This window comes from Neophocaena asiaeorientalis, unplaced genomic scaffold, assembly GCF_003031525.2.
Source record: "Neophocaena asiaeorientalis asiaeorientalis breed wild unplaced genomic scaffold, Neophocaena_asiaeorientalis_V1.1 scaffold392, whole genome shotgun sequence".
Classification (NCBI taxonomy): domain Eukaryota; kingdom Metazoa; phylum Chordata; class Mammalia; order Artiodactyla; family Phocoenidae; genus Neophocaena; species Neophocaena asiaeorientalis.
The window spans coordinates 1,017,828-1,031,023 of NW_020174421.1; the positions used below are offsets into that span (position 1 = coordinate 1,017,828).

The 13,196-nt window shown below is 46.6% G+C and overlaps 1 protein-coding gene across 6 annotated transcripts in view; it reads right to left on the minus strand.

Moving 5' to 3' along the window:
* The window catches only part of IFT122 (intraflagellar transport 122), a 78,895-nt gene that overhangs the window by 45,785 nt on the left and 19,914 nt on the right, over positions 1–13,196 (minus strand). For all 6 annotated transcript variants that reach the window (XR_003004712.1, XM_024756441.1, XM_024756440.1 and 3 more), the window contains 6 exons: positions 11,752–11,827; positions 5,233–5,424; positions 4,936–5,074; positions 3,530–3,732; positions 2,458–2,595; positions 847–1,011 (listed from right to left, as the gene is read on the minus strand). Coding sequence is in view for 5 of the 6 variants with exons in the window: in XM_024756441.1 (XP_024612209.1) it covers positions 847–1,011; positions 2,458–2,595; positions 3,530–3,732; positions 4,936–5,074; positions 5,233–5,424; positions 11,752–11,827 (913 nt within the window). In the remaining variant the exon portion in view is untranslated. The remainder of the gene's footprint in view (positions 1–846; positions 1,012–2,457; positions 2,596–3,529; positions 3,733–4,935; positions 5,075–5,232; positions 5,425–11,751; positions 11,828–13,196) is intronic.

Below are 13,196 nucleotides of genomic sequence, written 5' to 3' on the forward strand. Positions count from 1 at the left end.
CGCCCCCCCCCCCCAGCTGTGCTGATTCTGCTGCCGAGGACAAGGAGGAGCCCTGATAAAGGGTCCTCAATCTGCCATGACACAGGGACACCTGCAGTGGCTGAGGAAGCCAGTCAGGGGAGGCTTTAGCTCTGGAGGGACCCGCCTCAGGCAAATGGCCCTGACCGCTTACAAAGCCCTAAAGAGGCAAAGAGCAGCACCGAGTCCAGCAGAAAGCCAGTGGACGCTGGGCACGGAGCCTGTGGGTGGCTCTTCTCCGGGGACACCCCTCCTCCAGCCACAGGACCAAGCAGTGGGTAAGCAACCACTGTCCCCCGCACACTCCACCTCCTGTTGGCTCTTACAGTATCCTTGGGAAACAGCAGAGGAAGGGCTGCCCCCATCCCTTCCCTTCTTTCAGATGACAAAACCGGTCCTGTTTCCTGACCGTGTCTCAGGGCACTCGCAGACACAGGCAGGCCTCCAGCCGGTGAGCAGCAGACTTTTTCAAAAGAATCATCTTCACATTAGCCCACCTACTGAGAGTCCACCTATGAGCCCCACTTAGACTGATTATTACTCATTTACTGCTCACAGTAACCTCACAAGAAAGGTGTAACTTGCCCACCTTACCTGTGAGGAAAAGGAAGTCCACGAGGCTCGCCCAGCTCCCGCCGCTCGCGTGCGAGGTGCAGGCTGGGCCCGGCCTCTTGGACTCTGTGCTGCTGTGTGGTCCCCACACGCTACACCTCACTGCTCTCCCCGAAGGCCCGCCTGGGAGCCAGAGTGAGCCCTTCCTGCAGGGACTGGGAAGCCAGGGGAGGGTCTCTAGGCAAGGACCTCGTCCTGGGCACTCCTGGGGGTCACCTGAAATAGCAACTCCTTGGTGTGGATGTCATACACCAGGCACGTGTCGTTTTCATCCACGACGGCCAACTTGTTGCGGGAGGCGCTCATGTCCAGGCAGCGCACGGCTGTGGCCTGCTTTAGCAGGACGATGGCAAAGAGACTGTCCACAAAGATCTTCAGGATCTGGCAAAATTTCAGAGGAAAACTGTGAGTCCCCAAGGCAACAACACCCTGGAGCACCACCAGGCCGTTGGAACCCGTGTGCTCTACAAGAACAACTCCCACTAACTTCACCAGAGGCTCTGTGTGGAGAAAAGGACCCATCAAAAGAAAGAGAACGGGGCTTTCTCCATAGGAGACCGGGAGTGTGGTCCGTCAGAGGTCGCCAAGGTAATGACAGTCCCCAAGACACAACCGACTCACTTGAGTGTCTGCTTGACTGGGGACTATTAACAACATCACCCAAACCGCAGGGTTAGGAGACAGCATCTAACGAGAGCTGAGTCACAAACTACCACGGGAAGAGGCGCCTGTAAACACTAACAAGACATCTGGTGTAGCCACAGCAAGATGACGATGATGATGCTGGTGGTGGGGATGATGAGAATTTTGATGATGGAGTTGATGATGTACATAGCTATCAGTTATTGACCATTTTTAACAGCCCTGTGAAACATGTGGTATTCTCTTCATTTGTAAAACCTGAGCCTCAGAGAGGTGAAGTGACCTGCCTAGGGTCACACAGCTAGTGAGTAGCTACAGATGAACATGACCCCAGGTCCACCTGCCCACAAAGCCCATGCTCTCCAGCCTCGCACTGGAAGTGATAGCCGACAGAGAGAAGGAAGCTGGCTTTCCTTCCCCGTGGTGTTGCTACACTGTGGCCCCTGCCAATCTCAACTTCCATGACTTCCGTCCCGAGGAAAGGCCTGACAAGGCTCAGCCACAAGCCATCTGCTAGACAGCTTGACTCTCAGGCTAATGCAGTTATATTTTTCCTTTCAAATTTCCATGTAACCCACTTAGAACTTTCTTCTTCTGAGCAAAGAACACACACACACTCACACACACACATTCACACACATTCACACACACACACACACACACACACACACATATCTGCTTAACATTTTGTAACCTAGATTTTCCACATCTATTTGAGCAAAGGGTCCATTTATCTTAAACATCGAGTAACAGCGTGAGGACTAGTACCCTCTGGGATACAAGCTAGAACACATGCCTTGATCCATTCATTGCTCTAACCGGGACCTGACCTAAGGAACGAGCTCTGCCTTCCTCTCTAGCAAGGCACTGAAACTGAATCTCTAACAAGTCTCCCACTTTCTGGGTGACCTTAAATCCACTAACCCACTCTACGGCAGCCCAGAGGCTGCAGGGCCGACTCTGTCAGAACTCGGCATGCTATGAGTCGGAGCATCTTTGGCCTGAAGCTGTCCTCATAAAATGGAACTCTGGGATGCCCTCCAATGTGCCTGGGGTGGGGGGTGGGGTGAGGCAGGGGAGCCCTGCTCCTGCCCCAGGGAACCCACCTCAGGGTCATAACCAGTCTGGTCACCAGTGTCCGCCTGCAGATAATCAGCCTGATGGGAGACGTGAGGGAGCACTCACCTGTCCGTTCTTCAGGCCGACTAACAGACCCTCCCTTCCTGGGGGGCCGCCGATCACCTTGATGTAGCGAATGAGAGACTCCATCTGCCACTCCCGCTCCTTCACTCCGCTGAAGGACAGGCACTGCAGCCGCTTCTCCTAGAAAGCAAGTGCAGCTCTGCGTGATATTCAACAGAATAAGCATGCCCAGCCCTCCCAAGGAGGTCTGCCTGCACCTAAGGGATGAAAAACACCTACACGCTCAGTACTTACTGAACCCCATCTAGACCCCCTGCCTGGCACCACTACCCCTGCACACAAGTTTTCCCCACGAAGCCCAGCTCAGCCTCAGTTCTTGAGCAGACCTCCAGGCGGCCACAGCCAGAGGCAGCAACCAAAAGCACAGCTTTTTGCCACATCTATCCTATAACCTGTGGTACCCCTAAACTGCCTGAAGTTCTAGATTTTTAGAGAGATTTTAATAGTATTTTACATCCAGTGATTCCTAAAGGATTTCTTCCATTTTATCACTTCCAACAGGCCTAGTTTCTTGAAACCAAATCCACCTCTACTTCCAAGAAAGATGCTGGGCTGGCCTTCTCTTGAAGTCTTTCCAAACCCGCCTGGCGTTGACCTAGACATTTCTAGGAAGCTCTAAGTTGAGAAATGTTTTTCTGTGAAAAAAGTTCTCAGAAGTAAAATTTCCTTTACGACTGTGAGTTGATACAATTTTTTTTGTTGTTTAACTGAAAGTTATCACAAATTTTTAGGTGTATATGTTTACCAAAAAATATTGATCTTCCTTTTGTGGGATATCAATGTATGCTTTAAGTCATTAAAATATATATACAACCCCAGTTTAAAAAAGTGCTTTGCAATACAAAAAAGTATTTTCCAGTTTATGGCCCATGACTTTCTGGTAGAGTGTGACTCATCTAGATGCCAATAAAATGAAAGCAATGAATAGCCACTGAGCTTGATGGAAAGGGCCCTGCTTCCCAGTGACCAATTTTAAAGCCGTGAGCTGGGTACCCCACTCTTGGAGGAAGCATGAAGTGGATGCGGCCCCACCCTCCCAGCCGCCGCTGCCCACCTGGCAGAGGATGATGTGGTCGGCACACACCACCAGGAGGTTACATTCGAATTTCCTAACAATCTTCTCCTTCACCCGGTACCGCATGTCCAACGAGTCATCTGAATACAACTCATAGATGAGGATTTTCTCGGGCAGCTGGATAGCTAATCGATTTTTGTAGATGGCAATTTTCTTGACAAGCTCTTTGCATTTAATCCGAACTGTCAAAGAGGAAAAAACAAACAAACAAAAACCCAGCTCTACCAAGAGGCTGGTAAGTAAGGTAGGAGGCAGAGAAATTAAAAGCCACCATTTAGTTACTGCTATTGGCAATTAAAGGAGACACTCTCATCAAAATATCTTTACAGAGTGTCTAATATGTACAATCAGCTCTGCTAAACTGAGATCCAAAATTGTATACAATGTTTGTGGTCCAAAGCTTACAACTGGCTATGGAAAGTAAAATTCTTTGTGCTACCATCACTTGCTGAATATAAATCTAATTCCTCTGCATGGCACTAATGGCCCCTGATGATCAGGAGCCCGTCTGGGTAACGGCCTACACCTCTGGCCACTTCCCACCCACCACCCTTGACAACAGGGAACCAAAGGTAGTTTCTGGTACACACTAGGGTCTCACACTCTTGCTACAGACCAGGTGGAGAAAATGTCCTCAGGAAGGAAACCGGGGAGCTACCCAAGTAGCTACACCCTCACCATCATAGCTGGAATCTTCAACCAGAGGTGCTGCTCCCAGATGAGGACCAGAGGATGCCACCTGAATCTGCAGGACAACCGTCGATCTGGATCCCTACCCACAGGCCCCCAGCAGTGTGCTGTGGCCAGCACATCTGGATACGAATGCACTTGAAGTCAGTGCATTTAACCAGCATGGCCACTTGGGTGGACAGAGGAGGAGACTGACTACACTAGGCCTGGAACCCTGATCTTCTGACCAAGCCTGTACAGCCCACTGCGGGCTTATCTCTGGGAGAAGGACCCGCCAGGAGGCGAGTGGACACGGAGCTGACAGAGCAGCACCCCCGAAGGGACTGTGACCAGAGAGGATACAGGTCCACAGAGACCCATGCAGGTCAGCCCCAACCCCCAGCTCTAACTTGTGATACGTTACCCTCCTTAGCCAGGGAGCCCACGTTCCCCTGAGTATTATCTGCGAAATTTTCTGAGTCTGTGCTTTTTTCTTTTTTTTTTTTGTTTTGGAGAGAGGGTTTATTGCTTTCAAAGACATCTACATCCTCTCCACACCCCACCACAAAAAAAAAAGCAAGAGCTGGTGGTCCAGTGTGTTTCCAAAAGACCAAGGAGAAACATTTCCTACCGTTTCATTTGCCCTGTCAGGAGCCCTCTCAACCTGCCCCTCTTCCCAGTGTCTGGAGGGCAGAGGGGCCATACCTGCCTTTTACCTTTCTGCTCGGTGATCAGGTGCTGCACGATGACATCAGTCATGCTATCCCTGTAGGCATATCGGTCCTTGTAGAGTCCGTGGACTGTGCTGAAAATAAGCTGGTAGAAGGAAATGGTGCCATCCTGGCAGCCTACCACCTGCAGAGAAAGACAGTGTCAATTCCCAGCTCTCTGTGGAGAAAGCATCGACCCTCCCGCTTGTCAGGAACGAGCGTCAATGATCTGACTGGCTAAACATGGCTGATGTTCAGTGACTACTCTGGCAATGGCCCATCAAATGAACTCCCCCTTCTTACCACATAGTTGGAATCGGGTTTCACTTTACACGTCCACACCCAGGAGTTCTGCTCCCCAACAGTCCCGAGGCGCACTCCATCCTTGGTGAAAAGGGATACTTGCTTGTCTGACCCCCCCAGCAAAATGTACTCCCCTTTAGTAAAGTAGCTGAGGCAGCAGGGGTCAAAGTTCAGTGACCGATCCTTCCCAATCTGAGGAAAGAGAACACACCAAGGGAAATCTACTTCTGAATTCATAATAATCACAACACAATCAAGGGCTTTTCCCTCCAACTTTTAGAGGGAGCTGGGAAGACTGGGGAGAGCTGGCCAGCATTCTCCCGTGTGTGACTGATTCCATCATGAACGCAGGCCAGTCCTCTGGAGCACTCTACCTCTCCCCTCGACACAGCCAAATCCTCCAGTGTCTTCCCCAGTCCCACCCAGCTGCTCCAGGGGTGTGTCTTAGCTCCTCAGCCAATCTGCACCCGAGATGGTCTTTCTCCCATAGGCCTTCCTCCGCACATAGCCTTTACTAGGGTTCAGGATTCCCCTCAGCTTCTTCTCTTTTTCCTTTTCTTTCCTCCCTCCCTCCCTTCTTTCCTTCCTTTTTTTGTATTTCACAAGACTAAGTCCATTCAATTTTCTAAAAACTGTCCTTTATTCTGAAACTACACTCATCCTAACTTCTCTTTATAACAACCTTATTGAGGAATTTCACATACCATACAATTCACCCACTTAAAGTGTACAATTCATCGGCTTTTAATATATTTGGAGTTGTGCAACCATCATCACTAATTCTGGAACATTTCCAATACCCCAGAAAGAAACCCTGTACCTGTTAGCAGTCAATCCCTATTCCCTCCTCTTTCCATCCCCAGGCAACCACTAATCTACTTCGTGTCTATAGATTTGCCTATTTTGGACATTTCATATAAATGGAATCATAAAATATGTGACCTTTCGTGACTGGTTCACCCTTGTTGTAGTATGTATCAGTACCTCTTTCCTTTCCATTGCTGGATAATATTCCATTGTATGGATATTCCCCATTTTATTTATCCATTCATCAGTTGATGGACATTTGGGTTCTCCCTATTTTTGGCTATTATGAATAATGCTGATACGAATATTTGTGTACAAATTTTTGTGTAGACATATGTTTTCATCTTTCTTAGGTATGCATACCTAGGAGTAGAATTGCTGGGTCATACAGTAACTTCATGTTTAACGTTTTAGGAACTACCAGACTTTTTTAAAGTGGCTGGTTGTACCATTTTACATTTATATCAGTAGTAAATAAGGGTTCCAATTTCTCCATCCTACTGGGTGTGAACTGGTGTCTCATTGTGAATTTGACTTGCATTTCCCTGGTAGCTAATGATGTTGAACATCTTTTCGTGTGCTTACTGGCCACAAGTATATCTTGCTTGAAGAAACGTCTATTCAGATCCCTTTCCCATTTTTTAATTAGGTTGTCTTACTATTGAGTTGTAGGAGTTTTTTACATATTCTAGATGCAAGTCCCTTATCAGATAAGCAATTTGTAAAAATTCTCTCCCACTCTGTGCACTGTTTTTTCACTTCTGATGGCGCCCCCTCTGCTTTCAGAATGAAGGTCAAGCTCCTGAGCTCTGTTCCCAAGATCCTTCTCTCAGCCAAAATGAATTTCTTCTAGCTTCCTGAGTGGCCCATGCTCTTTCAATCCTCCATGATGACATGACAGGTGCCATTCTCCACACCACCCCAGCCCTGGCCCAGAGTGCCCTTTCCCTCTTCTTCTCTGCCAGGTGTCATCTCCTCCAGGAAGCATCCCCCAGTCTCCCTGCTCACCCAAGGCCTAATTAAGACCCATCTCCCTGTGCTGGCCTCTCCCACAGCATTTCTCTCACTGCTCTGTAATTGCACATTTAACCTGACGTCTCCCCACTAAAGCCCACGCTCCTCACTGTCACCCGGGTCCTCTGCTGCCCCTGAGTGTGCCTTCTGTGACAAAAGACTATTTTTTATTATCATTATTAAACTAATAATCACTTTATTATAGAAATAACTCTAAAATCCTTGTTTCTCAAGTTTTGTTCAACTTACAAATATTTGTTCAACTTACAAATATTTTCCTATTTATAAACCTAGTAAAAACAAGCAACCAGGGCTTCCCTGGTGGCGCAGTGGTTAGGAATCCACCTGCCGATGCTGGGGACACGGATTCGAGCCCTGCTCCGGGAGGATCCCACATGCCGCAGAGCAGCTAAGCCCGTGCGCCACAACTGCTGAGCCTGCGCTCTGGAGCCTGCGAGCCACAACTGCTGTGCCCACGTGCCACAACTACTGAAGCCCGCATGCCTGGAGCCCGTGCTCTGCAACGGGGGAAGCCACCACAATGAGAAGCCCATGCACCACAACGAAGAGTAGCCCCCACTCGCCGCAACTAGAGAAAAGCCCATGCCCAGCAACAAAGACCCAAAGCAGCCAAAAATAAAAATAAATAAATAAAATCTAAAAATAAGCAACCAACTGAAAAGGAGTCTTTCATTAAACTTTATGGAATTCAATTTTCAACAGACCATAAAATCCCTTAGTCTCATTTACAACTTAGTTAATTTCCTTAAACTAATTTAAACTGCAATTATTAACTTAATATATTCAATTGTCCTTTTTAAGAATTTCAAATGCCTAATAATCAAAAGTTCCCCTCGTACTTACATATGATAGTAGCTCTAATGAGAAAACTAAAAAATCGCATGAGTCATGGCACTGAAGGCGTGCAGCTTCTGGTGATGCTCACTAGTTGCCACTGGACCAACTCTCCTACAGGTAACAACTGTAAACTCTGGACCAACTATAAACTACAACCACCTGGAGGCAGTGGAGAGCAACCAGAAGCAGAAAGAGACGTAAGACACAAATGCATCTGGAAGAAGGGAATGGCATTAGGTGAGTTTCTCATTTTTTTAATGGCTTTTTGCCTGAGGGCAGGCACTGTCAGTGACCTGATGGATGAGCACAGAACTTGGAGCGACCACAGCCGCTTGCAATTGAGGTAGGAAATCCCAGAAAAGAGACAGATGCAGAGGGGGAGCCCCAATCCCGCACATACACTGCTGAATATCTGGAGCCCCTTGAACTAGACACGCCACATGTGGGGCAGATGCCAAGCAGCCTAGCAAAGGCTGAAGAGGTGAACAGACACTCCAGCTGCTGCCCACACAGGAAAGGTACAATTTAAATGTTGAGTCCAGCAAAGTTAACTACCTGCTTAAGGAAAAAAAAAACAAACAAACTACACAATAATCTTAAGAGGAACATGACAGATGTTCCCTATGCTGTATCAGTCACAATGTTCAGAATATAACCCAAAATTCCAAAAAGCAGATAAGTGTGAACCATATTCAAGAGAAGAGACAACCAATAGAGACTGACCCCAAGATGATTCAGAATTTAGAATTAGCAGATGAGAATTTAAAAATAGCTATTTTAGGGCTTCCCTGGTGGTGCAGTGGTTGAGAGTCTGCCTGCCGATGCAGGGGACACGGGTTTGTGCCCCAGTCCAGAAAGATCCCACATGCCGCGGAGCGGCTGGGCCCGTGAGCCACGGCCGCTGAGCCTGCGCGTCCGGAGCCGGTGCTCTGCAACGGGAGAGGCCACAACAGTGAAAGGCCTGCATACCGCAAAAAAAAAAGAATACATAAATAATAAAAAAAATAAAACTAACTATTTTAGGGAATTCCCTGGCGGTCCAGTAGTGAGGGCTCCGAGCTTCCACTGTAGGAGGAGGCACGGGTTCGATCCCTGGTCAGGGAACAAATAGCCTGCATACCATGTGGCACAGCCAAAAGAAAAAAGAAAAAAAAAAGCCATTCTAACTATGGTCAAGAATATAAAGGAAAATATACTTGTAATGAATGAACAAATACAAAAGAAGAGCTAAATAGAAATTCTAGAGCTGAAAAATACAATAACTGAAACAAAAATTCACTGGATGGGCTTAAGAGAAATATTACAGACGACAGAAGAGTCAGTGAAGTTGAAGACTGAGAAACAGAAATCCTCCAATCTCAAGATCAGAGGGGAAAAAAAAGATTTAAAAAATGAACAGGGCCTCTGTGACCTGGAGAACAATATCAAAAGGTCTAACATGTATAACTGGAGTCCCAGAAGGACAGGGGAGAATGGGGAAGAAAAGTTATTTGAAGAAACAATAACCAAAAAATTGTCTATATTTGGTGAAATAATAAAGACATAGATGTATAGAATCAAGAAGCTCAGTGACCTCCCCCACAATCCCAAGCCAGAAAATATAATAAATCTCTTTAACATTCCAATATTGCTTAGGTACTTAATAAAAATTTCTTTTATCTTTCAATTTAAAATTGGAAGAATAAGGGAGTTCGCTTCCACTGCCACAGGCCTGGGTTCAATCCCTGCTCGGGGAACTAAGATCCTGCAAGCTGTGCAGTATGGCCAAAAAAAACCTGGAAGAATAAAACTGATTACCAGATTATGTCTTTTAAATGGTCATCATAAGACAAATCTGATAGAGATTCTAATAGGGATTCTAGTACCAGTCTGCCTGGGTTCCAATCCAGGCTTGACCACTAACTAAACTGTGTGTCTTTGGGTAATTACTGAACCTCTCTGTGCCTCAATTTTCTTAGATGTAAAGCGGTGATAATAGTGTCTACCTCATAGAGTTGTTATAAAGATTAAAAGAATTAACGTTATAAAGAGTTTATACAATGCCTGAAACTCAGTAAATGTTAGCTATTGTCATTATTAAGCCAGATCCCCTTAAACATTACAAACACTTAAAATGCCAAAAGTACACATTATACCTAAGCCTAACACAAAAGTATAGATTTGATCTACTTCATCACTGTATATTGAATTCTAAATCTTCCCAGATTTAGAAGACACTTAGCCACTGAGGAAACAATTTTACTGTCCCAAACAAGTTATCTCAGCAGAGTGAGGTTGCTTATCATTCAAAAACTCAGGGCCACAACATGAGCTCTGGAGCTGCATACATGCAAGATATCTCCCATGGCCTGGGCCCCACGTTGAGCTCTTCTTTGTGGTCACTATAGCAACGAGACCCCATTCCTTTCCTGTGTAGCGTGGATTTTTGTTCCCATGAACTTCCAATACCCACACCCGATGTCCACTACACAGTAGATATGCAATAAATATTTGTTGAATGATGATGTACACACATTAAGTGGAGGAATAGATAGGGCCAGGGCTAGATGCAAGATGATAAAAATGAGGGTTTGGGGAAATCAGCCATGGGAAACTGAGAAAACACTCCTTATTTTTTCTTTACTTAATTATAAAAGAAATGACCAACAGTAAGATGAGGTAGAAGAAACGGCCCCAAAGGTAGGCTACACATACCTGATACCTTTCCCTTCTAGCATGACATTTTTTGAGGAGTAAGGATGTTGTTCAACAAAGGCTCCATTGAACAGGCTGTAATTCTCACCTGCTTGTATGTGGTTCAAGCCACCCCCACTACCTTCGCTCTAATCCTCAGTGTCTTCTGCCTACTAACAGATTTTCCTACTACCAGGCTCTCTCTACCTTAATCCACCATCCACAGAAACAAGGAAATCTTCTGAAATGGGAATCTAACCACGTCACTCCCTCCCTGGATCTATGGCTCCTGAATACTTACAGTAGATGATGTTCAAACTCCTTATTCTCACTAGTCAGGTCCTTTACAGTCATGTCCCCATCTTCCTTTCTAGCTCCATCTTTGTCCACAAGTCTGGGGATCCAGTCACCCTGAACAAATCACTGTCGCCTGAACTGTCACATATTTTCATTCTTCCCTGCCTTTGCAGATGCTATTCCTCTGCCTGAAACGCCATTCCCACTGTCCTCTGCCTAGCGAGCTCCTGCTTGTCCTGCTCAAAGCTCACCTCTACAAAATCTCCAGTCTCCACCAAGCAGTGCTGCCATCTTTTTTTGTGTCCCTATAGCTGTCTATCTGTACAATTCTCTCTCATGCCATGGATCGCACTGCACGGGGACTGCTGGCTATCCCCACCAGCCTGTGAGCTCTCACAGAGCAGAGGCAATGACTTACACAGCGCTATGTCAGCAGCTCCTAATAGGTGAAGGGCTGGCCTAGTGGCTGCTCATAACTGTTCACAAGGTGAGTAAGTCAAATACAGGAAGGTAGGGTCATGACTAGAACCAAGACCTTACAGACCAAGCTGTGTTTCAATCCCAGGTGCCATCATTTACTAGCAGTGCGAGACCTTGGACATGATATTTATTTCACTGCTCTAAGTATTATCTACTCATTTCTGAAAAGTTGATCAAAGTACCTACTTCAAAAGGTTTTGTAAGAATTAAATGAGATAAAGTATGCATAGCACTGAGCACCGAAGCTGGTATCACAGTAAATGCTCAATAAACAGGGCCTAACAAAAATAATGTACAATTATTATTAATACAATCTCCAAACATGAAAATACACTAAAACAGGCATGACCGAAACTGTTTCTCCCATCGGGCTTGTATAGAGTTACATACCTGTTTTCCACTCAGCTGATAGAAGGAAAGTTTCTGTCCCCAATCAGCTACAGCCAGGATGTCATTATGTTCCTCTCTAATCAACAGAAGACAAAAAAGGTTACGTGGGGCCATGGCCTGCTCAGGAGTGTAGCCCTCATCAGCATCTACATCTCAGTGTAGCCTGACAGTTTAACAAACAACAGGAAAAAGAAAGCCCTGGCCAGGCTGCCAGATTGCCAAATGTTGGACAAGAGTACAGAGGCCAAAAGTTGTAATGTGGGCCTACCCATCAATCAGTCCAATGGGAAGGGACCAGGTGAGATTCAGCCCTCCCAGTATCTGTTATTTCACTGAATGCCCCACCACTCAGGTGCTCGTGGTGCCAAGACACTGCCACAATGAAGAGGTGAAACCTCTCATTTCAGTTTCCTAGGAGCAAAGCTAAGAAACAGCAAGGTTGCAGACCCAAGAGTGCTTCTCTCTTACACACTATAAAACATGGGGAGATGGTGAAGAGGTATGTCTTCTGCACTGGGAAGGCATGGATCGTCTGATTTTTTTAATGGACAGAGGGGAACTTGGCTTGCCTCTCCTCAAGAGGGAAATTAACACCTAAAACTAGGTTCTCTTACAGTTGGGGTTTTTGCACAGGTGAAAAGGTTGACTGGATCTAATTCAAAAAAAAAAAAAGACCAACAACTGTCTTTGAAACTGAGTGCCTATCAGGATCAGTGTCTAGGAACTGGGGCTGTAGGACCAGCACAGGAGAAACCTCCTCAGCTAAGGCTGGGGATCAGGCTACTCAGGAATCGAGTTCAAGAGAGACATTCCCAGCCCTTGAGTCCTGGTCTTAACCCACCTAATATTGCCTCCTCTTTCTTTACTAATTCCAGCTTTTTGAGCCCAGGGCCTTGCGGTCGTCTGGCAGCACCATGAGATATGCAGGCAAAGCATGGTGCAGCCCTACCTGCAAAACCCAGCCAAGAGCGGCAAAATAGCACTAATTCGTAACTAAGGGAAAAAAGACAAAGATGGAGAGGGATGGAGCGGACCCACAGGTGAACTCTGTGTGAATGGCACTGAAATCCAAACACATCCAGAGGCCCAGGCTACAGTGAGCCCTCTTGGGGAGAACACATACAGCTCTGGGTCGGGTTCAGCCCCACGAGCTGGATGGGTGGTTTTCAACCTTCTTTTCCCCTTTTTTCCCCTGGCAGTGGGACTCCTTACCAAAACAAACATTTGTGCTAACAATTAAAGGGTCTGCTCTGGCTGAAGCACAGGTAGGGACCTGAAACCCACCCTTTCCTCCCTTCCTTGTCCCCCACCTCCCACCTTCTTTTTCCAAGGAACCCCAGGCACCACAGAACACAGTTTGAAAAGTCCTAAGCTCGATCACTTTTGCCCAATCAGAATATCCTGGCTCCCACACTCCAGCCTGCAGTGTTTTCCCTACAGGTAAC